Below are 26,809 nucleotides of genomic sequence, written 5' to 3'. Positions count from 1 at the left end.
TGAAAGGGGAAAAAAAAAGGCTCAGGCTGAGGTAAAATCTAGAATGGAAAGATTTGGAAAACTCAATGAAAGGAAGGCTGAGACATCAGGAAAAAAGGGATCCTCTTACTGGAACAGTCATGCTTAGTGTTTGGAATGCTTTACTACAAAATACAAAAGCTAGAGGAGACTTTATGGATAATTTACCATTATTTATCCTTATATGTAATATAAAGGGATGAGAGGGAGAGGGAGAGAGAGAGAGAGAGAGAGAGAGAGAGAGAGAGAGAGAGAGAGAGAAGACAAGACAAGACAGAGTTTGATGGTCTGTGGGTAACACTTTATATACATGTTGGATGTTATTCAAAATATAATTTACATACTACACAGGATTCTTGGTCATAGAATCATAGATTTGGAGCCAGAAGGGACCTTAGAGGCTACTTAATCTATTACCTCAATTTCCAGACCAGGGAACGGGGGCCCAGGGAGCTTGTGACTTGCCTAAGGTCACACAGGCAGTAAATAGGAGCAGTGGGATTGGTTCCTAATTCCTCTGACTCTGGATTCAGCAATCTTTCCTTTCCCCTATACTGCCATAACTTTTGCTCTTCTCTTAGAGAGTGTGTCAGGTCACACGGGCCCTCCCATTAAGGAAGCAAGAAGGTAGCATCTCAGTCATAGAATGCTCAGGCTAGAAGGGACCATATTATTTAATTAATTTAATTCAAACCTCATTTTACAACTGAGGAATGTGAGACCCACAGAGAATGGGCCAAGGTATATTAAGAGAGTGAATGGCAAATGTGTGAGTTTTCTGATTCCTAATAAGGATTCTGGCTAAAGGAACCAAGAGAAGTGATTAAACTTAAAGCAAGTGTTTATTTAATTTATTTATATATTCACTTGAACCCAGGGCCCTGGGCCTACTTCAATAAGAGCTAAGGATTAGAATGAAACCCATTATGAGATAGCCTTTTATTATTTCTTAAAAATTTCTCTTTTGGGGAAGAAAGGAGGGAAACAGCATTTATATAGCACCTACTCTGTGCCATGTATTGTGTTAAATGCTTTTCTACAAATATTCTCACAACAAGCCTTTGAGATATTGTTATTGTTAACCCAATTTTACAGAAGAGGAAACTGAGTCAGAGATTACAAGTGATCTGTCCAGGATCATATAGCTAGCAAGTATCTAAGGCTAGATTCAAATGGAGGTCTTCCTGACTCTAGAAGGAACACATTAGCCACTGCCCCACCAGTTTTAGGATGAACTCATTTCAAAAATGAAATTGCTCAAAGAGATGAATGAACAAATAAGGATCAGCAAAAAAGGACAAAGAGGGTAGAAAATGTAAAAAAGTGAGGTCACACCATCATGAAGGGAATTTGTTAATGGGATAATATATATAATGAGATAATCTATGTAAAGAATGATTTGGGAATTTTAAAGTATTATATAAACATTATTCTACTGTCAATATGATAGCTTTAGTAATCTATGGCATGCCTAGTATTCATGTACTGCTCTTTTTTCCTCTATAATACAGGACTTTCTTAATTTAAGACTAGACCAAATATCTTGTCAAATGTCCTTCTGCTTGACATTTCATGAATCTACATAGGTCAAGAGGGAAATGTTCTCTAGTACTCCTTTTTATTCTTTCTTCTTTGTATGCTTTATTGCCTATTCATTTGTTCTATAAATGCAATATCTACATATTTAATATAGTAGTTGTTTAGTCATTTTCAGTTGTGTCCAACTCTTCACAAACCTATTTGATGTTTTCTTGGCAAAGTTCCTGGAGTGGATCCATTTCCTTTTCCAGTTTATTTTACAGATGAGGAAACTGAGGCAAACAGGGTTAAGTGACTAGCCACACAGCTATTAAGTGTCTGAAGCCAGATTTGGATTCAGGTCTTCCTGATTCCAGGCATAGCACTCTATCTACTGTTCCACCCAGACAAAATCTAAATGATGAAATTATTTAGAGCAAAATCTAAACAATGGTATTCTCTCTTTAAGAGTTTAGATCATAATACTGATCTTGAGGTGAACTGGCCTGTTGATATTTCTATTTTAAAATAAATTTAGGTTATGAAGTACAATATGTAGTTTGCTTTATCTGCAAATGGAGAATTATGTTTTCTTGGATAAATGGCTCCTGTCCTCAAACAATTAAAATAATTACATTTGAGACTTTAAGATTCATGCCCTGTTTTTCCTTTCTTTCTAATGAGAGTCTGCTGGATGACAAGGATGAACCAAGTGACTTTCAAAATCCCTTTCACGTCTGATATTCCATGATCTTTAATTAAGAAACAGTGCTTTCTAATGTCTTTTACTGCTCAATTATTCCTCTTATCTGTAAATTGGGTACTTAAATTATCTTTCATTCTCCTATGACTCTTTTAGCATCAACTAAGTTTAGAAATCAGTTACTAAAGGAAAAGAAAGAACCAGTGAGGATTCATAGCGAAGACTAGAGTTGCAGAGGGTAGAAAATGTTAAAAATGAGACATCATTGTACCATAAAGGTAATCTACTAATGAAATATAGATGAATGGATTTGTCTTTATTCAAATTTTTTTGCAGTGTTACTGGTAGTGACTAGATGTAGTTATTGGTTATGTGCCAATAGCAAGTATAATTTTCTTCCTATGTCCACACAAGGAATTGGCTTTTATTAAAATTGTTAATAAATACAAAGTTTTAAACAAAGTAATTATAAATTACAGTGATACATCAATTACTTATTATTATAATGGCTGTGAGATATTCTAAACAAGCATTTGACTCTGTGTTCTACAAATGCTTCTTACCAGTGGTAGTGGGGTGTATCTTTTGTGGCTGACATAATGGAGGGCAAAATTAGGTTCTGATCACCTATGTCATTTGATCTACCTTAGTTTCCTTAACTGTAAGATGGTGACAGCAATTGCATCTATCTCCCAGGGTTATTATCCTCAGATAAAAGGAGATAAGATTTGTAAGAGCACTTAACCCCGTACCTGCTGTGTGGGAGAGGCTGTAAACTTACTTATTCCTGTGCCCTTTACTACTCCTCTCTATGCCTACCCTACCTTCATACCATTTGAAATTCTTTTGGTCTGCACTAGCTTCTGAGCTGCTATAACATGCCTAGATCTTCTCATAACATTCTATAGCTCCCCTATAGTATATTTGAAGTTCAACTTAAAGGGTTTTAAGAGCAACAAAAATAGTTTTAAGATTATTTCTATTGATTCTTTTAACCCTATATAAACAGCAAACTCCAAACCTTATGGAATGGTGAGGCTGAATTGAGCTCCTGAGAATTATCTTTCTTGCATGTTTCAGTCACATCAGGGAGCAGAGTTCTATAGTGACTTGACCTTACAATGTTATGGGTAGAAGGGTGGAAGTTAGACCAGAGAGAATTATCTGAAGTTTGTCCCAAGAAATGGAAAGGGGCTTAAGGGGGTAGATGAACTCTCTATCCTTAAAAAAAAGCCATGACCCAACCCAGACCCCATCTGTCAGCTCTGTGCTACAGATGGTGCTACAATCACCCAGCAGAAATAACTTCATGGAACATAAATTCATTAAGTCCAAAATGTGAAAAAAAATCCTCAGATGAGACTGATTGAACATTTTAAAAAGAAAATATTTTTTATAAGAGTGTAGCCTCAACAGCTAAGCTAGAATTCTATAAACAGACAGATGTTCAGCAATCTCCCAAAGCACTTGGTTCAATCAGCACTGTCTCCCTGGTGCCATTTTTCTATGGGCCATATGGGGAGTTGGGACTTTTTTGCCAGGACTGAGGATGAAACTCACCCTGGGAGAGATTCTGGATCCTGCCATGGTGCAGAGCTCCATTTCACAAGAAGAGGTTTGAAATCATGTCAAGTACTTACCTTCACACTTCAGCAAGAAGTAGTCCATGTTGTGACTGAAGGATGCACTGAAGTAAGTACAATTCTCAATCAATTCACAGGAGAGGCACTGTCTATTGTAGGTGCCTTCGGTGTCAGCACTGATAAAACAGACAGAGACAGGGAGTGAACAAAAACTGGGCAATTTAGCAGAAAGCAAATCTTCAATAGAGCTCCATGTTTTATAAGGAAAAAGGCCAAATCAATTAGTTAGTCATCCAAAGTCTTTCCTAGTCTGGCTCCAAAATATTTTTTTCAAATGTCTCTCACATTACTTTTGAAGGAGGTAATTTCTCCAAGCAGACTGGATTTTCTTCTTCCCTCCTCTCTTTCTTTCTTTCTGCAAACATGTATCTTGTACCTATAATGTACAAATCACTACATTGGGCACAAAGCGATATCAATGATCATCAATGAAATGGGATCCCTTCTCTCAAGGGGCTAACAATATATTTAGTCTCCAAATACATCATCTGCTTTCCTGCTTCCCTTCGTCTTTGTTCATGGTATTACTGGGAGCAAATGTGCTAAACCTGGGAGATGTGCCTCACTCTTTATTTTTTCCATTAAAATCATTCTTAGAAGTCAAGTCTAAATACTGCCTTTTCCATATAGCCATCCTCAATTCTTCAAATCATAAGTGACCATCTCATATGCAATTTCACATTCTTAATTTCCAGCAATGGCTTCTATCTCTATCTGCGGCTCTGCAGTCCTTGTCATTGATAAAAAAATTATAGGACTATATTGAGGAAGAGAATTCAGTAAATTGCTTTAGGTGGAAGGAAGGCACTGAGCATATAGATTTACTAAAGGGCTGAGGACACATCAGCCTGGGCACTGCATTAGGACTCATGTAAGATCAGGAGGCAAAAATTAATCCCCTTTGCACATTGAGTGCATCCTCTGAAGGGGGTTTATAAGAAGGCATGGATAGGAATCATGCAAGAGGAGGAGACATGGATGGGCTCTGATTTTTATCGGCATTTGTCAGGACCCCTATAGACTCTTAAGATTTATTAAGGAACTCAAAGTCTATTTATTTATTTATCTATCATATTAGAAATTAAAATGGATAAAAATTTAAAATATTTATTAATTCATTCAAAACAATAATTAGACTGATTACATGTAAAATATATTTTTGTGAAAAATACTATTTTATAAACTGAGAAAATTTAGATAGAACGGGGACATTCTTTAACATGTTTTTGCAAATCTATGTAATATTTTGCTTACTAGAAGACAGATGAATTCTTGTGTTTACTTTTGCATTCAATCTGTTGAAGTATGTTCTTTTGATTGAAGCACAAGAAGAAAATATGGTTTCCCAAATATGTGTAGTTGGAAGGAGTATATTTTAATGGGCAAAAATGTCAGTATTGTAATGAAAATAGTTTTAAACTCAAGGACCCTGGGAAAAAGTCTCTGCGCCCCCCCCACCCCCCAGTTCTGAAGACCACTTTAACAACCCTTGATCTATACCACTGGAAGGATCTTCCAAAATTATGAAATGCCATATTCAATTCCCCATAAAGCCAGTGTATGCTTACCTGAGGCCAGCATTTATGTTCTGAATTTATAGATTGTTCAGAGACCCCTCTGGGATCATGTCTTAAAATTATCTTTATATCTTTCTCATTGCCTAGCATTGTCCTTTGCATATGGTAGATGCTTTAGCAAATGGCTATTAGATGAGTGTATCCAATCATTTGAAAATGACCCTTACATTCTCTCAGTAGGGTAGCAATTTTCCTATTTAGGACTGATGGTGTTCTTGCTGGGTACTGTTAACTTCCTTCAAAGTGGCTGATAGAAAATTTAGACAGTCAGTGTCTGGGTCTATTATTTTACCTACAGTTATTTATTAGGAATTGGAGCAAGGATGGAAACTTTTTAATACTGCACCTTGGAATATGGACTTCAAGATCCAAAGACTAACCCCATTTCTCAGTTAAAAACTCTCCAAAGAGAGAGTGGAAGCTGATCACAAAATTTAGAGCTTGAAGAAACCTTAGAGAACACCTTGTCAAAGTCATTCATTTTAATGACAGGAAACTTGTAAAAATAAGATAGGATCATCTCTTTAGAGTCCCTTTCAAGTTATATTCAACAAGCCTACAAGAATTAAATGGTTCACCAGAGGTCATAAAGAAACCCTCCAGAGCAACTAGAAGCCTAGTTTCCTGGGGCTAACATTTTTCCCACTACCTTCCTAATATTTCACTAATGGATATCTAAATAAGTCTAAATTCACACTTAATTTTTAAAATAAAACTCAATAGAACAGGGTACTGAAAGACATCTAATTATTAGGACAATAGGGGAAATGAGGAGAAAAATGTACTTGATGAAAAGAGGAAAAAATACATGCAAGGGGAAGAAAGTCCAAAGTCATACCTGTACAAATGTCGTCTTCTAGGCTCATCCTCGGTGCTCAGGAAATAACTGCAGAAACAAAACAAAGTCAACCCAATTAGATTTGTAAGGGACCTTAGATCTCTAGTCCAACTTCCTCATTTTATAGATGAGAGATCTGTGGCATTGGGAAGTAACTGATTTGCCTAGTATCATTTGGCAGTCTAGATCAAAACCAGTATTCCAGCTAAAGTCCTCTTATTTGATTCAGAGAACAGCAGATGCCAAAACTAGCATTTTTTTCAAACGTACCATAAATTGGGCTTATTGAGCTAAAATGCCTACCAGACATACAGGAGATGATGTCTTGTAAGCAATTAGTTATGCAGAACTGGATTTCAGGAAAGAGATGCCAAAGTCAAAGGATGTTCTATAATACTACACTACCAACTCCAAGAATTCTTCGAGTATTTCTCTCAAGACTTGAAACATTTCATTTTACCTTTCACATAGACAGTGTACTAGAGAAAGGAGACAGAATGATGTAGTCCTGGACTGAGCATGAGGAAGTGGGGATCTCCTAGCTTTTCTATTGTATTACCTGTGTGATTTTGGGCAAATCACTTCAACTATTCAGGGAATAAAATAAAATAAAATTGAATGATATGATTACTTTCTAGTTCTCTATTATAGTATTTTATGCTTGTGCATAATAATATGATAGGTTATTATATTATTACTATAATCTCATATATTAATATTATACTATTTTATAATAATATAATCTTTTATGCTCTTACTATGCACAATTGTGAAGATGCTCTAAGATTCATTTTCTTTACCCTTTTTTCCTGACCAATAACCATTCTGATGTTTAACCTTAAGTTCTTTGAGCAATCATGTTCCACTCTTCTTCCATTAAAACCTATTATCATGAAAGGGTCTTATTTCAGCTATTCACATCTCAACATGTTTTGCCCCTTCCAACATAAATCTATGGTTCTAAGAGTCTCTGTGTCCCTTATTGCAAGTCTTCATGTCAAAATTTGTTTCTGTGGAATGAAAAGCAACTTAAAGGATTTGATTTAGGAGTTAGAAGTGGAGAAAGCTGGAAAGGGAGAAGGATATTTGGAAGAGAGTAAGGGAATTGTAGATTTAAAGATGAAAGGACTACTAGAGGTCATGTAGTCTCCTGGTACATTTTTCAAATGAGTAAACTGAATTTCAAAGAGGTTGTTCAAAGTCACAGGGGTAGCAGGAGCAGAACTGGGATTCAAACCTAAGTAGCCTGATAACCAATCCAACATTCTTTCCAATATACCACGATTTGGAAATACTGAGTTTGAAATATTTGTGGGAAATCTAGGAGGTCATATCTTTTAGGCAACTGGTGAGTCAGGACTAGAATTTAAGATAGAACAAAGTTCAATATCTACCACTAGTAGTTATTCTTGTAGAAATGATACTTGAGTCCATGAGAACAGATGGGATAATATAGGAGAGTGGAGAGAGAAAAGAGAAGAAATAGAGTCCTAGGGGCCAGGATCTTTCAGGGGTAAATGAAATTCACCAATAATTCAAAACCTCCATTTTCTAGTTTTAATCTTCTGCTCTTCCACAGCTATCTAGCTATTAATTGAACCAGCAGTGAAATACCCACACCTAATATCTGTAATTTTATCTATTTTTCTTTCCTTTGATCTACTCTGGTAGAGGGGCAAATAAAGGGAGAAATAATAATAGTCTTCAATCCAGGACTCTTGATACAGTTTAAAGGAGGGAGAATTTGGGTCATTTGGGCCATAAAATACACATCTATCAGACTTTTGCTTGACGGTAGGCTATTGGAGGGGGTGGGGATGGTACTAAATACTGGCATGGAGGGCTGAGAGAAATCATAGAATCTTCTTCTCTGGTCATCTTCCTGGAGAGGTTTAGATGACTTTTTAAGGTGCCTTCCAGTCTTAGAATTTTATGATTCTGTATATTTATTCAATGAACTAAATACAATTTAAGGCAATTCAACAAACATTTATTAAGCTCCCACTTTTTTTAAGATACTGGATTAGGTATAAGTAGTACAAAGAAAAAAATGTAATAGCCTTTGCTCAGTTTTCCTGCGGGGGATATGAAATATTTTCCCCCCAATAGAGATCATAGTACATAGGTTTTGCAGACTATATTAGCTCCTCTTGTGGCCATTGGTAGAGTGGATTTAGGGAAATATCACGATTTGGTGCAAATTTGAATAAGCTAATACCTTCCTTAAGTCCAGATGACTGGCTCCTTGCCATTCTAGTGCCCTTGAATTAATTTAGTAACCCTGAGCATCCAGTTACTATAGGTGTGTCCCTTGCCTTCATGGAGAATCCTTAAAGGTCAGGAATGAACTGAGAAGGGCAGTAGACTGAGAATCAGAGGACCTGCAGTCTAGTCCTACCAAGGATCATCTCAGACAACTCACTTTGGCATTTGGAGTTGGAGTCCTCCAAAGAAGTGGCAGAAGAAACATTTTGTAAATGGTCAATGAGTACATCATAATCATTACTCTTGTGTTGAGCAATGAGTCTGCCTGCCTCTCCTTGACCCTGAGTGGCTTCTCACCAGATGGGGTGAGTGGTAAGTAAAGAAGACATGGGAGTGAGGAGATATATGTTCTAGGTCAGGTTGGGTCCCACTTGGCATCCCTGTGCCTTGGCATTTGGCTGGTCCAATGCCTGGAATGCTTTTCCTATTCAGCTCTGTTTCTTAGCTTAGGTTCCTTCTGCATTTAGCTCAAATCCTCACATTGGGAAAGAGGACTTTACTGGTATTCTTAGAGGCCAATGTCTTCTTTCAGATAAGCTTCCATTGATGCTATAGATCACAGAGGTACTTTATATGTAGTTTCACCCATTAGACTGGGACACTCTTGAGAGAGGGGCTGCTTTTGCCTTTCTTTGAATCCCCAGCATGTCATACAGTACCTGGTATACAGTAAGCATTTAATAAATGCTTGTTGATTGAGTTGACAGAACTATCTGGAAAATGGAATAAGCTGTCTTTGGCAGGCAGAGAGCAAGCATCTGAACAGTGCTTGTGTTCAACTAGAGACTGTACAACCATCTGTCAGGGATGAGAAGTGGAACAAGAAGACCTTAAGTAGTATATCTCCCTCAACTCTAGAATGATGAGATTTTAAGTGCAATTTATCCTTTTATACATCCTGAACAGGTTCTGCAGGTGATGTAGGGTCCCTCAAGAAAGATCAGCTGAAGTTGTAATCACTCAGGAGTGCCTCGAGGGGGTCCCCTTTTGGAGGCAGGAAGGACCCTGGCAAATGATAATAAGGTTGAGAGTCCTTTACAAATGCATGGAACTTGCTTCAGAAGGGCTGCCCAAGGTAATCACTAGCTTTCTATATGCTAATTGTTTCAGGAAAGTGGAAATGTTTAATTATATGTTTTATTTAATGTGTCTTTTAGGGCAGACATACAACTATTATTATCTTGATTTGAACTAAATTGGACTAGGTGGGAGAAGTGGCAATCATCTCAGGCCTGGACATCTTCCAGGTAGCAGAAAAAACTGAAAGCTCAAATTTGTTCATTCTCACTGGAAATAACTCCATCAATGGCTACTAAACTTTTCTCTATCTGCCCCTAAATTGGATCCTAATAAGGGATCTGGCTTATGAAGAACTAAAATAGGTAGGACACATTAAAAAATGAAAATCACAGTTTAACCTATTTCAGACCCTACCTATATGACCTTGGGGAAGACACTTAAATTTTCTCAGATTCAGTTAACTAATCTATGAAAAGGAGACAATAATGGCAATTATCTCCCAGAGTTATTAAAAGAATCAAACTACATACCATATGTTAAGTGTTTTGCAAACCTTAAAGAGTCATATCAGTGATAACTGTTATTATTGTCCAATGTGGCCACATTTTAATTTCTTTTTCCTGGGTAGCTTCAGAAAGAGGTAAAAAAGTTGATATAAGTGGCTGTCACCTTGATCAAAATGGTTGATGACTAGCTAGTGCTTTCTCAGGATATTCCTACTGATAGGAGGAAGATGCAGCGCTCTTGTCATCACCACAATCATGGTGGCCTGGTTCATTATACTGCACTTGTGAAGCATTATGTATTGGATGGAGGTCAAGCGAGAGCCTTGCACAGGAACTCTGTGGAAGAGCAGTAGATGTGGTGGCTTTCCTTGTGGATCTTATCGGTGTGTTTGTGGTTGTCTATGAAGTCCTAAAGACCAGGTTGTGCTGTGAGTGGTTCAAAATCTTAGGTACTTAAGACACCAAAGAGCTGAATGATGTTTCTTTGGTACTGGTCAGCAAGAACTCTGATGCTCTGATTTTGAAAGCCCCTCCTGAGACTCTTGATATTTGTTAAAGTTAAGAAGAGATCATTAAGTTGAAGAGGGGAGAAAAAGCTGTCTATATTAATTCATTAAGTCAGATATCATGGGTGGTAGCAGAAATGCCATATTAAGAACACTAACAATGGAGAAAAACTCACAGGAGACAACATTCAAGGAGAGGGGGTAGCAATGATTTTCAGTTTCAAATGTCCAGACACAAATGCAGAGCATAATGGTCCAAAACAAAGAGAACTAGACATCTTAATACAGGGAGATGAATTCTACTTTGCACAGATTACAGAATCACAGAATTCTGAGATTTGGAAGGGATTTCAACATCTACCTAATCCAACCTGTATCTGAAATGAATGTATATTCCAACACAATCACTGATACATATGTGCCTCAAACCTGGGATATAACAATGGAGGAGTATATCTTATTCGAAAGGAATGAATTCTACAAAAGGGGTAGAGCAGTATATACAAAAAAGATGTATTGCTGTGAGGAAATTAACAAACTATGCAATAAGAGGATTTGGGTTAGAGTTAATCGAGAGAGAAATAAAATCTACTTTGTCTAGAAGATATACTTACTACATACCACTTGACCAGAAGGAGGAAATGAATCATGAAATTTGGAAACAAATCATAAAACTGGCATAAAGCTATTGTATAACCATGGGTGGGGGTTTCATTTATGTAAGCATCAGGTGGAACTTTCTGCTAAAAGCCAAAAAACTAAAAATCCCCCTACTTGTCTTGATTTTTGCTTTTTAAAAGGTGGAGGAAGGAAGAAGAAAGACTGTGGCTTTTTAATTTTTAAAAATACAATTATAAATTTAATAATCACTGACAAAATAATCAGGCAAGAATATAAAACAAAGCAAAAACTCTTCAACAAAACCAACAGCATTTAACAAGTAAAACAAAATGAATTAATAAGTAACAAGTAAGCAAGTCATTTCTTCCAAGATTATATGAAGTAAAAATTTTTGCTTTGTTTTGTTATAGCCAGTATGCATGAAATAATGCCTTAGTCTATCACATTTTCCATCACTTAATATGTCTTTATATTTTTGTATGTTTCAGATGATATTTGATGGTGCTATAATAGTCTATTACATATATATGCAACAATTAATTCATCGAGTCTCCAACTGTGAGGTATATAGGTTGTTTTATCTATTTTTTTCTTTTTGGCTATTATAAATAAAGTTACGACTATTTTTTTTTGGTACATAGAGGCCCTTTTTTCCTTATTATCACATTTTTAGAATAAAATACTAGCAATGGAATTGTTAGATCAAAAGGTATCACTTTTGTGATTCAAATTGCCTGCTGCAATATAATTTTCCAAAATATCTGCACTAGTCTTTAGCCTCACTCTCTAATGATGTAGAAGGGTATCCATTTACATGAATTAATTCCTCTCAATCTGACTTTTCTTATTGACAATTATTTGTTCAAATCCTTGCCTATTGGTACTTCATAATCACTTCAGTAACAAATCCAACCTAGGAGCAGCTAGGCTCAGTGTTCAGAGTCTAGGTTTGGAGTCAAGAGGACCTGGATTCCAATCTAGCCTTAGGCACTTCCTAATTGTATGATCCTGGACAAGTCACTTAACCCCATTTAAATAGTTGTTGCCTATCTGTTTTGAAATTGTTACTAAGACAGAAAGTAGAGTTTACTCCCCCACCCCCAACAAAACTCAGATTTCCTCCTCTGCTCTGGATGAGGATTATTCTTCCCACCTTGTACATAACTTTCTCATCACTGGCCCTGCCATGTGCGATGTGTGACATTCAAATAAAGGGTAGGTAGGATGATTTGGTCTACAATTTTAGTTGGGAGATTGGCTCAAGAGGGATAGCATGCTGTCAAAAATGAAATTCTGTTAACACAGATGTTTCCAGTGGAGAAGAAAAGGAATGCCTTTCTAAGGAGACTGATGTGGCTCCCCAGGAAATTCCAAGCTTAGGTTAAAAAAAGACATATACAGAAGATGAAAGCCTGGTCAGGTAACAGGATCCAAATGAAACAATGACACAGATATTTAATAATAATGTTAGAAATGCCAAATTCCAGATAAACTGAAGCTTCCTATGACCGCTAAGAACAACATAACTGTCCAAGATTCCTGGAGACAAGAGGAAAAGCAAAAAAAGGGAAATAATTTTCTCCGAGTGGTTGGGTTAATGATAATGGATGACAATATGGTGGGAGTGGGGTAGAGGGTGCTACATTTTCTTACTCTTGACAGGAGAAAAGTCATTTTAGAATAAGACTTAATTTCAGGGATGGCAGCCACATCCAACTCCTATGTTTTTATTTCCCTCTATTCCAATTTTTGTGTAAAGCTACCTAAAATAAGGAGTCTGATCTGTCTCAGGCAGAGCCAGACTAGCATATTAAGGAGCTCTTAGCTTCCTTCCTGGAACACAATAAACTGTTCCCAAAGCCAGGAGCAGATTGTGAACCCAAAATGAATATTTTTTTCATATTCTATAAATACCTGTGGGAAATGGGTGACATTAAAAAGTCAGTTTGCCCTTCTCTATAGGTTAACCCATACTTTTTCATGCCATGGTTCATAATTATGGATGAAATAAAACTTTTCACTGACTTACACTCTAAATTGTAGTACAGTGGATAAAACAGTAGGCAGGAAGAACTGAGTTCAATTTGGGCTCAGACATTGATAAGATGTGAAATCCCCCCAAAGTTACATAACCTCTGTTTGTAACAGTTTTCTTATCTATTAAATGGGGATAATAATAGCAAGCACCTAACTGCCAAGGTTGTTATGATTAAATGATATAATAACTGTAAAGTGTTTAACAGAGTGCTTGACACACAGTAGGTCCTTAATGAACATTAAGTATTAGAGAGAAGGAAGAGTTACTCAAGTCTTACTTTGCTTCATTTTGGTCTAAAAAAGAAAATAATCTTCAGACTAAATATGGACATGAATAATTAATTTGGAAATTAAATTTCAGGATGATAAGAAAATATCACATTGCAACTAACTGTCTTAATGAGGTTTATGTAAGCAGGCCTGGATGAATTGTTACCAAATGTACTGAATGAATTTGCTGAAGTTAGTGCTTAATTGTTATCTTTTTGAGAAAATGCATGATCTTCCAAAAAACAAAGAGAGATGAAAATACACACATGTGGTCTTTATTTCCTGAAAATGGGAGGAAGAAATGTTTTTTATCTAACAAGTTAATAAATTTGACTTTAACATGGGACAAAATTCTAGAACCCAACTATTAAAAGAAGCAGTAGTTACAATGAAATAACAATAAAAACAAATCCTGCCAGAATAAACGAGTTTCCTTTTTCTTTTTTAAATAAGAGTTACTAGATTGGGAGATGAAGACAGTGTTGTACAAATAAACTTGGTTTCCAGGAAGTCACTCAGAAATGTCTTTCACACAGCTTGTAGACCAGCCTGAGAGATATTGGTTGAATCAGTTGGGAGGTTCCAAAATGACTTCAATAACCAGATCCAAGGACTCACAATTAATGGAGTATTGCTTCTCTAAAGGGGCTGTTGGGTGGCATGTTCCAGGGAGGTTTCCTTGACCCTGTCTTGGTCAGCATGTATATCAATAATTTTAACTAAGGCATAAATAGCATACTTATGAGATTTGTGGATGACATATTGCTAAAAGGAATAATTAAATATTGAGGGTCACAATTGGGATTCAAAAATATCTTAACAGGGTGGACTGTGGGGCCAAATCTAGTAAAATGAAATTTATTAGGAATACATTAAAAGTCTTAAATATTGTTTTAATTACAATTACAAATTGTACAATTACAAATTACAATTACAAAAACAAAATTAGCCTCTCAAGTAGAAAACTGAAATCTGAAAAATTAGAAAAAATAGAAATCTGAAAATAAATTTCTAGTCATTAAAAATTAACTGTGATAAGAGAGTCCCCCCAATTTGATACAATCTTAGGCAGCATTAAGAATGGGATAAGAAAGTGTCAAAGATGACAGAAGGGAAACTCCTGTAGCATTCTGCCCTGGTTGAATCACAGGTAGTATATCCTTTTTAGTTCCAGGCAACATATTTTAGGAAGGACACATACATTGGATGAATGCACTGGAGGGCAACCAGGATGGCGAGAATATAGGAAATTATCTCATAGAAGTTTCAATTCAAAGAGCTGGGGAATTATGGCAAAATAGATCATGGATTTTAGAGCTGGGATAGATGAGGGGAATCCAGGAGGTCATCAAGTTAAATTCCTTCACTGTATAGATGAATAAATTGCTGAAGTCCAGGGAATTAAAGGATTTATCAAAGATTTTACCACAAAATTGTTGATTTGGGATTTGGATTTAGATCCAATTCTAAATCTAAAACTCTTTCCTGTCTTGTACCATAGCTGAGAATATTTTAAACCCTTTCAAATAGGGAGAGTAAGAGAGGTTCCTTAAACAGATACCTCCCAGAAAGGGAAGGATCTCGTGGTGTACCTCAGTGGGTGACCATGAGTAATTTAAGGGCATATGAAGGCTCTAGAGGGAAGGAACACATGGAAAAGAAGAGTTGAAAGGGATCAAAGTCAAACTTTATCTATTATGTTCCAGATGACCTTGAAGGTATGAAGTGTCTAGATTTCAGAAAGGCCTTAGTTCAATCTACAACATTTTGAATAAAGAAAATTCTTATGTGTGACAATGACTTTGAGCAATCAAATAAAAGCCTCTGAGACTCTCAAGTTCTACATCTGCCATTAGCCTCTCTGTGAGAAGGTACCTCTTCAACTTTCCTCAACCAAGGTCCAATTTTGTGATTTCAAATGATGCATTTGCAGTATCATTATGGGAACTGTAATGTCATTTTTTAGAGGAGCATGAAGGAGCATAGAGAACTAGGTCAATGTCCACCAAAGTACATTTATTCTCACACACTATTTTTTTTTCCCTGCATGACACAAAAGCACTAACTTTACCTACAGATTTGTGTGTGTGTGTGTGTGTGTGTGTGTGTGTGTGTGTGTGTGTGTGTAAGAGACAGAGACAGAGAGAGCAAGAACATTGGGGATGGCAGTGACACAATATGTTGAAATGGGTTTTCAGATACCTGAGGACAAGATTTTGGATGGGGATTTCCTTGAATTCTTGCCAAGACGTCCTTGAAGGTAGAGAGTATGTTTTATACTCTGTTCCCCCCTCCCCCAGTACCCTACTGAATGAATTTGCCTAAAAGCTGCAGAAACCATAACTCTGGTACTAGAGTATTGATACAAAAAGAGGATTCTCACTTCATATAATCTGCTGATAACATGGGGTTAAATTCTAACACTGGAGTTTAGGGAGCAGAGACAGAACTCTACAGAAAAAAATGTCTTTGAGATTCTATGAGCTAATGTTGGTTTGGGAATGAAATAATGGCTTAGGCTTCATGTCCTGTGAGCCTGTGGGCATTTGAGTATAGCGTGATTTAAAGGCAGTCCATGTATCTTCATTAACCTTTGAAGTAATAACTTAAATGCTGAAAGAGCTTGCATGATCTGGTCACTGTTTCTTTACTCACATTTTGTTTCTCTTCTCATCATAGGCCAGAATCTTGGTCACATCCCAGTCCCCTGAGGTGATGGACTGGAGGTTGTCATTGCTGCTATTTGGCTACAAGACACAAATGAGAACATGACCTTGTTACTGGAAGGAAACACACAGGGGACTATTACTTTTACACTTTTGCATATTGTACACCAGCTCGGTGGAAACATGGCTTCCCTTTGTATATGGACTGTCCCCACTCCATCTTTCCACTTGGAATAATCTTGTATTTTTCAAAGAGTAATATCTCCATGAAGTCTTCCCTGACCATCCTCCCTACCCCACCAGAATGATCTCTTTCTCCTCTAAATTCCCAGAGTACTTACTGTCCATACATATGCCACATGTGTCTTGTATAGCCTGTACTGTACCACATAACCAGAATGTAAGTGGGTTCTGAAATCGTGGACAAAGTTGGGGCCCAATAAAATTTGTAGTTTTATTAGTTGATGCCATACAATGTGAGAGAGAAAAAAGGAAGGAGGGAGAAAAGGTGGGAGGAAGGGAAGTTAGGACACATTCTCTTGGCATTCTCTACCAATAGGTATCAGGGTAGTTCAATACAACATTATTGAATGTTGCAGCTTTCATTCAAGCCATTTCTTTCTAAATGCCTTACAGAGTTAAATAGTGTAATTGCAATCATAAATCACCCCAGAAGGAGAGAGAAGAGACAAGCTTGACAGGAAAGATGTTTTCCACAGTGATTTGAAGTGGGCTGTAGAGGCAATGAGGTGCAGAGTTATAGGCAAGCTGTTCTGGAAGACAGGGGCTTTGGGAATCTGGTTCGCTGTTGGCAATAATTAAATTAGGTGGAGGGGCAAAGACAAAGACCCTGGGGCTTTCTGGAGTGGAAGACGGGGAGGAAGATGGAAAAGAGGGTGAGAGAAGCACAGAAAGAAACCATAGGCAGAGTGAGTAAGGAGGCAGAAGTAAAGAGGTAGAGGGGGATGAAAAGATGGAGCAGAAAGGCAGGCAGGGAGAAAGCACAAACAAGTGTGTTTCAGGAACTAGAATAAGCACTGAAAACAAAAAGGGAAACATGAAAAAAACCCAAGAGCATCATAACATGAAAAATGACAGAGAAGAAGCCCAAAAGTATGGAAGGAACACAAACAGGGCAATTGTGTTACTATATTATTAAATTTAATATAGATTTAAAAAAAGTAACAAATTCAGTTGCACATGAAACCTTTTTGTTTTTGATGGTATTAGTATGTTGTAATGTTTTTGTTGCTGTTTTTTAAGTTCATAATAAAAAAGAATTTTTTTTTAAAGAAAGGAAACAAGGAGGGCAGTTTGGAAATGATCCTTGAAGGGAAGTTTTGGATCTAAAAATAGATTCAATGAATTTATTAGTTCCTTAAGGCAAATGCTACTTCTTATAATTCTCTTGTATCATCTTGAGTGCCTAGCACATGTCTGGGAATATTACAGGTATTCAATAAATACATGTTGATTAAGAATTGGGTAAGCCCAGAGATGAAGCTCTGCAGAGTACATCAATAAAGAAACTGCCATGGTCAACACATGAGTCAATGAGATAACAAATGTCTTTGAGATGCAGAGGGAAGGATGCAAGTACAATAAAAGGACACCTCCTGGCTTTCTGCAAGACAGAGCAAATTGTTCCTTTCCTAAAAGGCTCTCTGCAGTGCATCCTTTGACCTCGTACTAGATCCCTCCCTCTGAGAATGTCTATCTATTCTGCACATATCTTTTTTTTTTTGTACTTTCTATTTACATGTTGTCTTTTATATTGGAATGTGAATTCATTGAGGGCGAGCCCATGTTTTTGCCACTCTTAGTAACTTCAGCACTTAGTACTCTGTCCAGTACATATTAAGATCATTTGATTGTTGGATGACTAAAAGAAAGTGATGGATTTTGCAACAAGTATTGTGGAATAACAACAAATGTCTCATTTATATAGTGCTTTGCAGTTCATAAAGCTATCTTATAAATATTACCTTAGTTTATCCTCAAAATAGCCCTATTAGAGATATTCTCATCCCATTTTTGAAGGTTAGGGAGGGATGTGAACTTAAGGATGGAGTAAATCAGCTTAAAACCCTAGCCTGAAGTTGTTCAGTTAGCAAGTAACTGAATCAGGATTCAAGCAAAATTCTCTTAATTCTAAATCCAGTTTTGCCACTTTGTCATATTGCCTCAGTCTATATGCCCTAAGAATATTCTTCTTTCCAAAGTAGTTCCAACATGGAAATTACACATTGAGCATCGTGCTGCTGCCAATAAATCATGTCTTATATACCTTCTATGAAGCTGCCTTCTTGCCAAACAAGATTTTGATACATTTAAGAATGCAAGACTATTATTTGATAGGAATTTCTTATTTCAGAGGATAGAACAACCAACTTTTTACCCATCTCATGGAACTGATATGGCTCTAAAAAACCCCAATTCAACAGAATTGATGCCACTTGGAATTCTTAAAGGAAAGTTCCACCAACATGGAGAAACAGTTCCCTGAGAGAAGTTCCAGAAAGATTTTGTGCAATGGCCATGTTTTTAGAATGTGTTGGCGTTCTAGTATTCTCCTTAAAAAAAGTGTGTGAATTTCTTTCTTCATATATATCACATTCACATGTGTAATAGGTATGTAAGCACACCTGCAGCATATTAACTCATATAACATAACATAGTAGGTTGTTACATAGGTTTACATATAGATATTTCTATATCTATGTCTTTGTTTGTATTCATTTATCTGCCACTCATCTATTTACAGTCTGTCTGTCTATCTACATATCTCTGTCTGTCTGTCTATCTATTCTTCAAATGTACTGACATTCCCTCATTACTTGTCCTCCTATTGCTTCATCACCTTTAGGCACCAGGCATGGAGAATTCCAAAGAAGTGAACATAAGAGATATCTGTGTTTGGCTATAGTTGAAAACTGTCTGAGAGAGAGAGCATGGGTGGGATTAGGTCTCAGAGAACCAGCAATTTAACCTTGCACAGGCAGTGTTGGGAGGTGGAAGGGATCCTGGATTTGAAGTGAAGAGAGACCTGGGTATGAATTCTACTGCTAATACTTCTCGTTGTGTGACCTTGGGGAAGCATTAATCCGTTTAGAATCTTGGTTTCTTCATCTATAAAATGGGGCTAACAAGGTCTTAAGTACCTACCTCACAGGGTTGTTAGGAGGATCAACTAAGATAATATGTATAATGTGCTTTATAATCTTAAGGCTGCTTCAGAGGAGAATCGGAACAAAAAACTTTACTCACTAAACGGAAGGGGGCAAGAAGGCGTAGTGAAACATATACAAACTCAACAGATATGGAAAGGACACAAAGTTAAGAGTCTGTCAGATTAAATACAGAATTTACTAAACAAAATTATAAAAACCCAAAACTCCAGTTCTACTTTTTTTTTTTGCAAATTATTCAAGAATTTTACATGTGCTTCATGTAAATGGACATTTTAAAGGAAATTCTTATACCCACTTTTCCTTTTAAATATGGGAATCTAGTATAAAGGCCTTGATCTTTCTTCTTGGGAATTTTAGGCATGGAGTAAAGGCATTTTCCTGAGGGGACTATGGTCTCCTCCCTTGTTCCTAATCATTAGGAGCAGTCAATGCACTAGCAAAACATCATTCTAATAACAGAACATTGTTACCTGTGAAGATGCCATGCCAATATGGTAGAACTTTCCTCGTCCTCCTTGGGGAATGGCTCTAACAAAGAAAAACTTCCGACCATCTTTGGAGAAGATGGGTTCTTCATTCTGAAGGAGGCAAATATCCAGATAAGCAAGATAGTACATTTCACTTTGAAGTGGGTAAGAATGGAAAAAAATAAAACACTCCCTACTACATTCTCTTTTTAAAAAATTTTATTTTATTTTTTTAAACACCTTTCATCTTAGAATCAATACTGTGCATTGGTTCTAAGGCAGAAGAATGGTAAGGTCTAGGCAATGGGGGTTAAGAGACTTGCTCAAGGTCACACAGCTAGGAAGTGTCTGAGACCAGATTTGAACCCAGGACCTCCCGTCTTTAGGTCTGGCTCTCAATCCACTGAGACATCCAGCTGCCCCCCCCTCCAATATTCTCTTAATTCTAAGCATATTCTTATTTAGATGGGAACAGCTGTAAGGAGGGCCCAATACCCAGCAAAGAAGAACTTTGCTTTTAATGTTTGCTGGGATCATTCAGAAATCATAGAACTTCAGAATGGTAGATTTAGAACTGGAATATAATTTCCAGGCTATGTACTCCAACTCCTTCATTTTACAAATGAAGAAACTGGGGACCCAGGTTGGTTGTGTCTTGTACAAGATCATAAAATTAGTAAGAATCAAAGAGGGCATTTGAATTCATGTCTTTTGACTTAAGAGGTAGACCTTTTCCCAAGGTTTTGAGCAGTTTACTTCCAGAGATGGTAGCGATAGGTAACAGAAACTTAATCTCAAATAGTATAAGCAGAAGAATATTGTAGAGGTCTGCTGGAGGAAGCGTGGTATAGTGAACAAAGCACTGGAGTAGGTGTCAGAAAGATCTGGATTTGAATTTCACTATCATCTCTTAATGTTAAGGATTCCAGGCAAATCGGTTACTCTCTCTTAGGGTCTGTAAAATGGAGATAATAATGCTTATGGGACCAGGCTAATGCAAAGGTTAATTGAGTGAATATAGAATATATAAGTTGTTGTTGTTCAGAATTGCCTGACTGTGGTTTTGGGGTTTTGGGGTTTTCTTGGCAAAGACACTGGAGTGGTTTGCCATTTCTTTCTCTAACTCATTTGACCGATGGGGAAATTGAGGCAAACAGGGTTAAGTGATTTGCCCAAGGTTATACAGAATGTGAGGTCAGATTTGAACTCAAGAAGATGAGTCTTTCTGACTCTAAGCCTGGCACTCTATCCACTACTCTGCCTAGCTGCCTGTCCAGAATATTTAATTACATGCACAAACACACACACACACACACACACACACACACACAGCCTCTAGTGCTATCACTTCAGTACTATAAAATTGCCTATAATACCCCAAGGTGTATTGCTAAGTTTTCCCAGTTGTAGTGCCCTTGGAAAATCACAAACCTAGATGGGTCTAAAGTCCAGAAAAATTAAAGGACTTGCCCAAGGTCATGGAGAGTAGCAAAGATTAAGTGACCAGGTTTTTCTGATTCCAAATTTGATGTTCTCTCTTCTGCATATCATGCTTTCTATTTCCTAGTTTTCTAATTCTGTAACACAGTGGAAAGAGCTCTGATCTGGCAATGAGGAATCTGCTAATTACAGCCATGCCACAAACAAGGTATATGACCACAACCAAGTCTTTGGGTTTCAGTTTCTTCATTTGTAAAAAGAGGATATGTTGGATTAGAAAACTTCTATGGTTCCCTCACCTCTGTCTATGAAATGCTTAGTTATCTCACCCTGAAACATAAACAAAACCAAAAAAAGGAGGAAAAAAGAAAAATAGAAGATATTTTTAAATGTTATTAGATGCAAAATATACTTGCTTGTGGACAAAGGGATTCAATATTTTCCTTATCATCCTCTTTTTTTTTTACCCTTGGGGTGGGAAAAAGAAAAAAAAAGCACCCTAGTTGTCTTTAAAAAAGACAATTGTATGATTTATGCTTCCCTGTTATCTATTGTTCCTTTTCTAAAAACCTTCTGTATTCCTATTTACAGTATTGTTTTCCCCCCTAAGGGAAATGGTAACAGGAAAAATTCAAAGCGAGTTCCTGAAGTGTGGACACCTCCAACATTGCATGGTCCCCCCAAATAATTAGTAGTCATTTCTCAGCATCCCTGTTGATTTGCTCTCTCTGATTGGTGAAAACAACCTCAGCTTCTGTGGAGCTGAAGTTTAAAAGTTCCCATCCATGAACACTAATTAGTTGAACATCTGATTCTAACAGGTCTGAGTAAACAGGAGTGAGATCATGTGGTAAATAGAAGTTTCAGATGGCTAGAGGCCAATTCATTTCTCTGCATCCAATGAATATGCACATAAGAAATGCCCAAAGACATAAGAGAGTATGTGATGAAAGTGGCATTAAATTTTCATTAATACAGAAGATTGCCTAAAAAAGCTAGTTTGCAAAAAAACTATTTTTATATTTTTAGTTGGAAACATAACTTTGAAATCTGAGGGAAATGGAAGAAATCAACAACTAATTTGTCATTTTAAACATATTTCTAGTTTCTACTTAGGAGTTGGAAATTATAATAACCCTTAGTGACATAGAAAAAACATTTGGATTTTAGGCAGGAAAAGTAATTTTCCTTTTGAAAATTAGTAAGTAAATGATTCAGGAAGTATTTTTGATAATTATAGTCTAATTTTATTTTTATGGAGCATAAGTTTACATCTCTGATGTAAATTTACCGGATTAAGTAAGATCGATTCATGTGTGTATGTGTGTATATGTGTAGCTATGTATGTATATATTATACATATATGTATCTATATATAATAAAATGGAAATAATCTCAGAGGGAAGGCTCTAGCCCTTGTCACTCTTCTGTCTCAGACCTGATTCTAAGACAGATAGAAAGAGTTTAAAAAAAATAAAAATACAACACGGATAATACTTAGTATTAATTCTAAGACAGAAGGTAAGACTTTTGAAAATGTGGCTCCTCATTGCAGAATAATGTGCAAAGTGGGAACTTTTTTCCCTTACAGCACACTAAACTATCTATCAAGGCATGGGAAGGGATTGATCTATAGCAGTCAAGGGAATATGCATTCTGATGTAATCAGGTCCTTAAAGATTATCTACTAAACTATGAGCTGGTAGTTAAAACCTAATCAAGTACATAGGTTGATCTTAGATGGGAAAAAACCCAAACCAACCTAATTTTCTCCATTTTTATTTTCTTTAGGTTAGACTTTATTTCCACCCCCCCCCCCCCCAACTCCCCGGCCCATGATCTCTCTTAGTTTACATTGCTGTCTCAAGTTCTTTTTGAGTCAGGAATGGACAGGTGGCTGGGGAGAGGGGAGGCTCATGGAATAGTTTCCTTATCTACTCATCTTTCTGTCTATATTCATCTATATCCCTCTTTGAGGGATGTTACCTTTGGAATGGTAGAGTTTAATGCACAAGGGATAGAAAAGAAATATCTCTCATGAAAAAAACTGCAAAGTCTTTCTACTTTCAAAACTTTCTGCTCTCCTAGTCCATAATTGGTTATTTTCTATTGATCTATCTACCAGTATGATGAGTTAGAAACTGCCCATCCCCAGCTCACATGATATTTCTAAGACCTGGAGTGAGTCACTTCAGCTCAGAGCTCAACCAACATTTAGAGGACTGAGGGTCAGAGGATTTGGGTTCAAATCTTGGCTTTGTCATTCATCACCTTGGGTAAATCACAATCTAACTGAGTCTCACTTTCCTCACCTGTAAAATGAGGGAACTGGACTAGATGAGCTATAAGACCCCTTTTAACTTTATACCAATGATACTATGGGCTTTGACCTCTCATACCAATTGCTTGGACCATATCAATCTATGGGATTATATAGCTTTCAGTATCTGGTTTCTGTTATAAAGATGGTGAATAGTACAAAAATAGTTACCTGTCTGTGTAGCCAAGCTTCACTTTCATCCTCATGTTTCTGAAATAAAATGAGAGCATTAGAGAGGAGATTTTTACATTTATTGTATCTGTGCTCTTCAAGGCAGAAAGCAATTTGACTGCATCTACATAGAAGCTGCACAAGGACAGAAGAATTGCTGAGCCATGCAAGGTGAGTAGGTGAGCCCACAGCAGCCTCTTTCTCTGCCTTTGTGGCTCTGGGCTAAACACATGTATCACTGTCCTGGGAGGTCTGTCTCCTATCCTAGCCAGAAAGAGAAACCTACTGCGTCCAAGGAGGTGGCTTTTCACCATTTGACATGCATCGTTTTGTAGACATGCTCAGAAATCCATTCCTTTTCCTTTATGGCAACTGTAAAATGCTGTCAGTTTAGTAATGAGCAAGATAGCTTGTGGGGAGCCTTCTGCCCAACCTCTTTTGCACCCATCTCTGCATTCACATGGGAGGCCTCAACTTCTTAGACATTTAGGGGTGGGAAGAAGACATGCTGGGAGCTGATCTGAGAAAATAACTGACAAAATTCTTAGATATCCAAACAGGTGCAGCTACTATGCGATGATATGACATCATTAAGAAAGTTTAAGAGCTTATTCCTGACACTAATTTGGCTATTAGAAACCCCAGTGGATACCTTCCAGTGACAAGGGGAATGACCTCTAAATTAGATTCTTCTGACCTGATTTCTTTTCCTAAATCTGGAAATGTAATATGAGGGGCAGATTCAAGTTCCTGGAAGATCTTATCTTTCTTTTTTGCCCAGAGATAAAACAGACAGCCAAATAACCCATCTGGCTTGTGGAAATACATGGCAAAACAGAATGAAATGGTTGTTCTGCAATTACCTACTGGGCAGTCTTATTTCATCTGAGATTCTGTCATTGGGTAGTAGTAGTAGTAGTAGTCTCTCAGTAACCAAGGATGACTATTGTCTTTGTGTGTACATGAAGATTTAAGTGGAAAAGCCGATGCACAGAGACAGTCCCACTCTCTCCGCATTGGAAGCCTGTGTCCAGTGGCACGAAAAGTCGTTACATCTGGAGACTTCCTCAGCTGCATTGGATGGCCGTGTTGTCTTTTGTGCTCCAACACCCCCTAAGCACTCCACAGTGCTTTGCTGCGTCGCCATCTCAGCCATTGAAACTTCTTATTGGTTTCTTCCATCTGTTCAGCAGAAGCAGTCTTCACATGCTGAGTGAGCAAAGCCCTAGTTCACCAGGGGACCACAGTGACCTGATGTCTACCCTCACAAGGTTTAGCTGTGATATAGATTGACTCAATTTTACTTTCCCAAGTATGTTTCTTTTTCCTAGGAATCAGCTTAGAATCCTTGTCTAATAAGGAAAATATTTTTATGTCTCCTTGCCTTAGCTCCTTAATGTCTCCTTTATCACTCCTCTGGTCAGCATTTCCTGATTCTTTGGCATATAGCAACTTTTTCAGATCTTTCCATCCCCCAAATTTAAAGGTGGAGTAGGTCATTTGAAGTGAGAAAATTATATTTTTCCAGTGTTTCCACTCTAGCTGGCTGTCAGTGCTGATCATCTTCTTGGGGTTAGGAAGCAGAACCCAGGAATTATGGCTAAAAGAAGCTGCTTACTAGGACTCCCTTTGTTTCCACCCATTTTTGAGAGAGCTATTCTATTGACTAGACTGGCGCTGTTGATTTTTTACCAAATTATTCTGTCTATCTTTGTAATAAAAGGCTTCTTAAACTACTAACCACCAGAAGTCCAATATATTACCTTGCTAGGGAACTTTTAGGAATCATCTTACAGCTCATTTCAAAGCTAAAATATTTGTATATTGATATGTAGTAAAAATTGTGTCAAAAGAGAAAAACTTAAAGCTATGTCTAAGGATAGGAGACCAGGATATGCTTACTTGATCTACTAATTCCCCACAATGGATAGTTCCTACTTTAATTTCTCTCTTTTCACAGTCCCTTTTTCCTTCTCTTCATCTTCCTAATAGTGCCCATAGTCATTCATTAGCCTTGCTGGTGACCCTCCTGGATAAAAGGTTCCCTACAGTCTACTTGTCAGTGACAGCCTGGTTCTAAGAACTATTCTGATAGCAAATTTCTCTGATATAAGCCTTATTATTCACAACTTCTAAGCTCATTCAATAAGTGGAATAACTATAGAGATCCTTCTGCTGGGGCTACCTTTTGAAGGGACTTTCACAAATGGATTCACTTGAATGCTTGAGTCAGAATGACTCTAAGAGAATGGTTCTGATGTGGTTTGATTTGCTTAGTTAGCTGCCAGAGGTAAGTGATTAGTGCTCTTATTACCTTTGTGCAAACTCCAGTGGTGGCATCACAGAGTGTGAGGATAGATACATTCTGGGCTCGGTTCAGCCAGTTCACTGCTACCTTGGTACTTGTTGCCCACTTCACCATGGTTATATAGTAATCCCTGAAAGCATGAAAAATCCCTGCATTAACAGAAGTGTGCAGCATACCAGATATATTAGCATCTTGAAAGTATTATTGATGTACTGATATTGTATCTTATGTGTTCATATACCACACTCATGGTCATGTTACTTATTGATTATTGTATTTCCAAATCTTCAGTCCAAAGGACAAAAGCATTCCCGAGCAGGACAACATTTGCCACAGGGTCCCAGCTCCCACCTTGTTAAGACCACATTCCTTACCAAGTCACATGTTTGATTAACCTCCTCCTCTTTGATTACATGATTGTCAATTGAGCCAGTGTTAAAGCCTATGCCATGTCACATGTTCATTAGCTAGCTCCCACTCCTAAATTCTCCAACAAAAGTTTGAGGGCACATGTGGAGCCCTCTCTCAATTCCATCAGAGGGGCACGCATAATGGAACCCATATTTTTTAACTCCCTGCTTCTGAGTCTTTATTTCTTTGTCTCTCTCTTTTTCTCTATCCATTTTCCCTCAGTTTCCAATCTCCTTCTCAGGTGTCCACCCAGGAGAATATTAATATGTAACTACAGGAGGATACAAGGTGAATGTTTCCATTGTTGCATAGA

At 37.3% G+C, this 26,809-nt stretch overlaps 1 protein-coding gene across 4 annotated transcripts in view; it reads right to left on the bottom strand.

Moving 5' to 3' along the window:
* DPP6 (dipeptidyl peptidase like 6) overlaps window positions 1-26,809 on the bottom strand; it is a 1,262,248-nt gene that overhangs the window by 131,322 nt on the left and 1,104,117 nt on the right. For all 4 annotated transcript variants that reach the window (XM_007504650.3, XM_001364425.4, XM_007504651.3 and 1 more), the window contains exons 11-16: window positions 26,092-26,215; window positions 23,778-23,816; window positions 19,850-19,957; window positions 16,178-16,269; window positions 6,298-6,345; window positions 3,880-3,998 (exon numbers count right to left, since the gene is read on the bottom strand). In XM_007504650.3, the coding sequence (XP_007504712.1) occupies window positions 3,880-3,998; window positions 6,298-6,345; window positions 16,178-16,269; window positions 19,850-19,957; window positions 23,778-23,816; window positions 26,092-26,215 (530 nt within the window). The remainder of the gene's footprint in view (window positions 1-3,879; window positions 3,999-6,297; window positions 6,346-16,177; window positions 16,270-19,849; window positions 19,958-23,777; window positions 23,817-26,091; window positions 26,216-26,809) is intronic.

Source organism: Monodelphis domestica, chromosome 5, assembly GCF_027887165.1.
Source record: "Monodelphis domestica isolate mMonDom1 chromosome 5, mMonDom1.pri, whole genome shotgun sequence".
In the NCBI taxonomy this organism is placed as follows: Eukaryota; Metazoa; Chordata; class Mammalia; order Didelphimorphia; family Didelphidae; genus Monodelphis; species Monodelphis domestica.
This window is presented reverse-complemented; position numbering and strand designations above follow the sequence as displayed.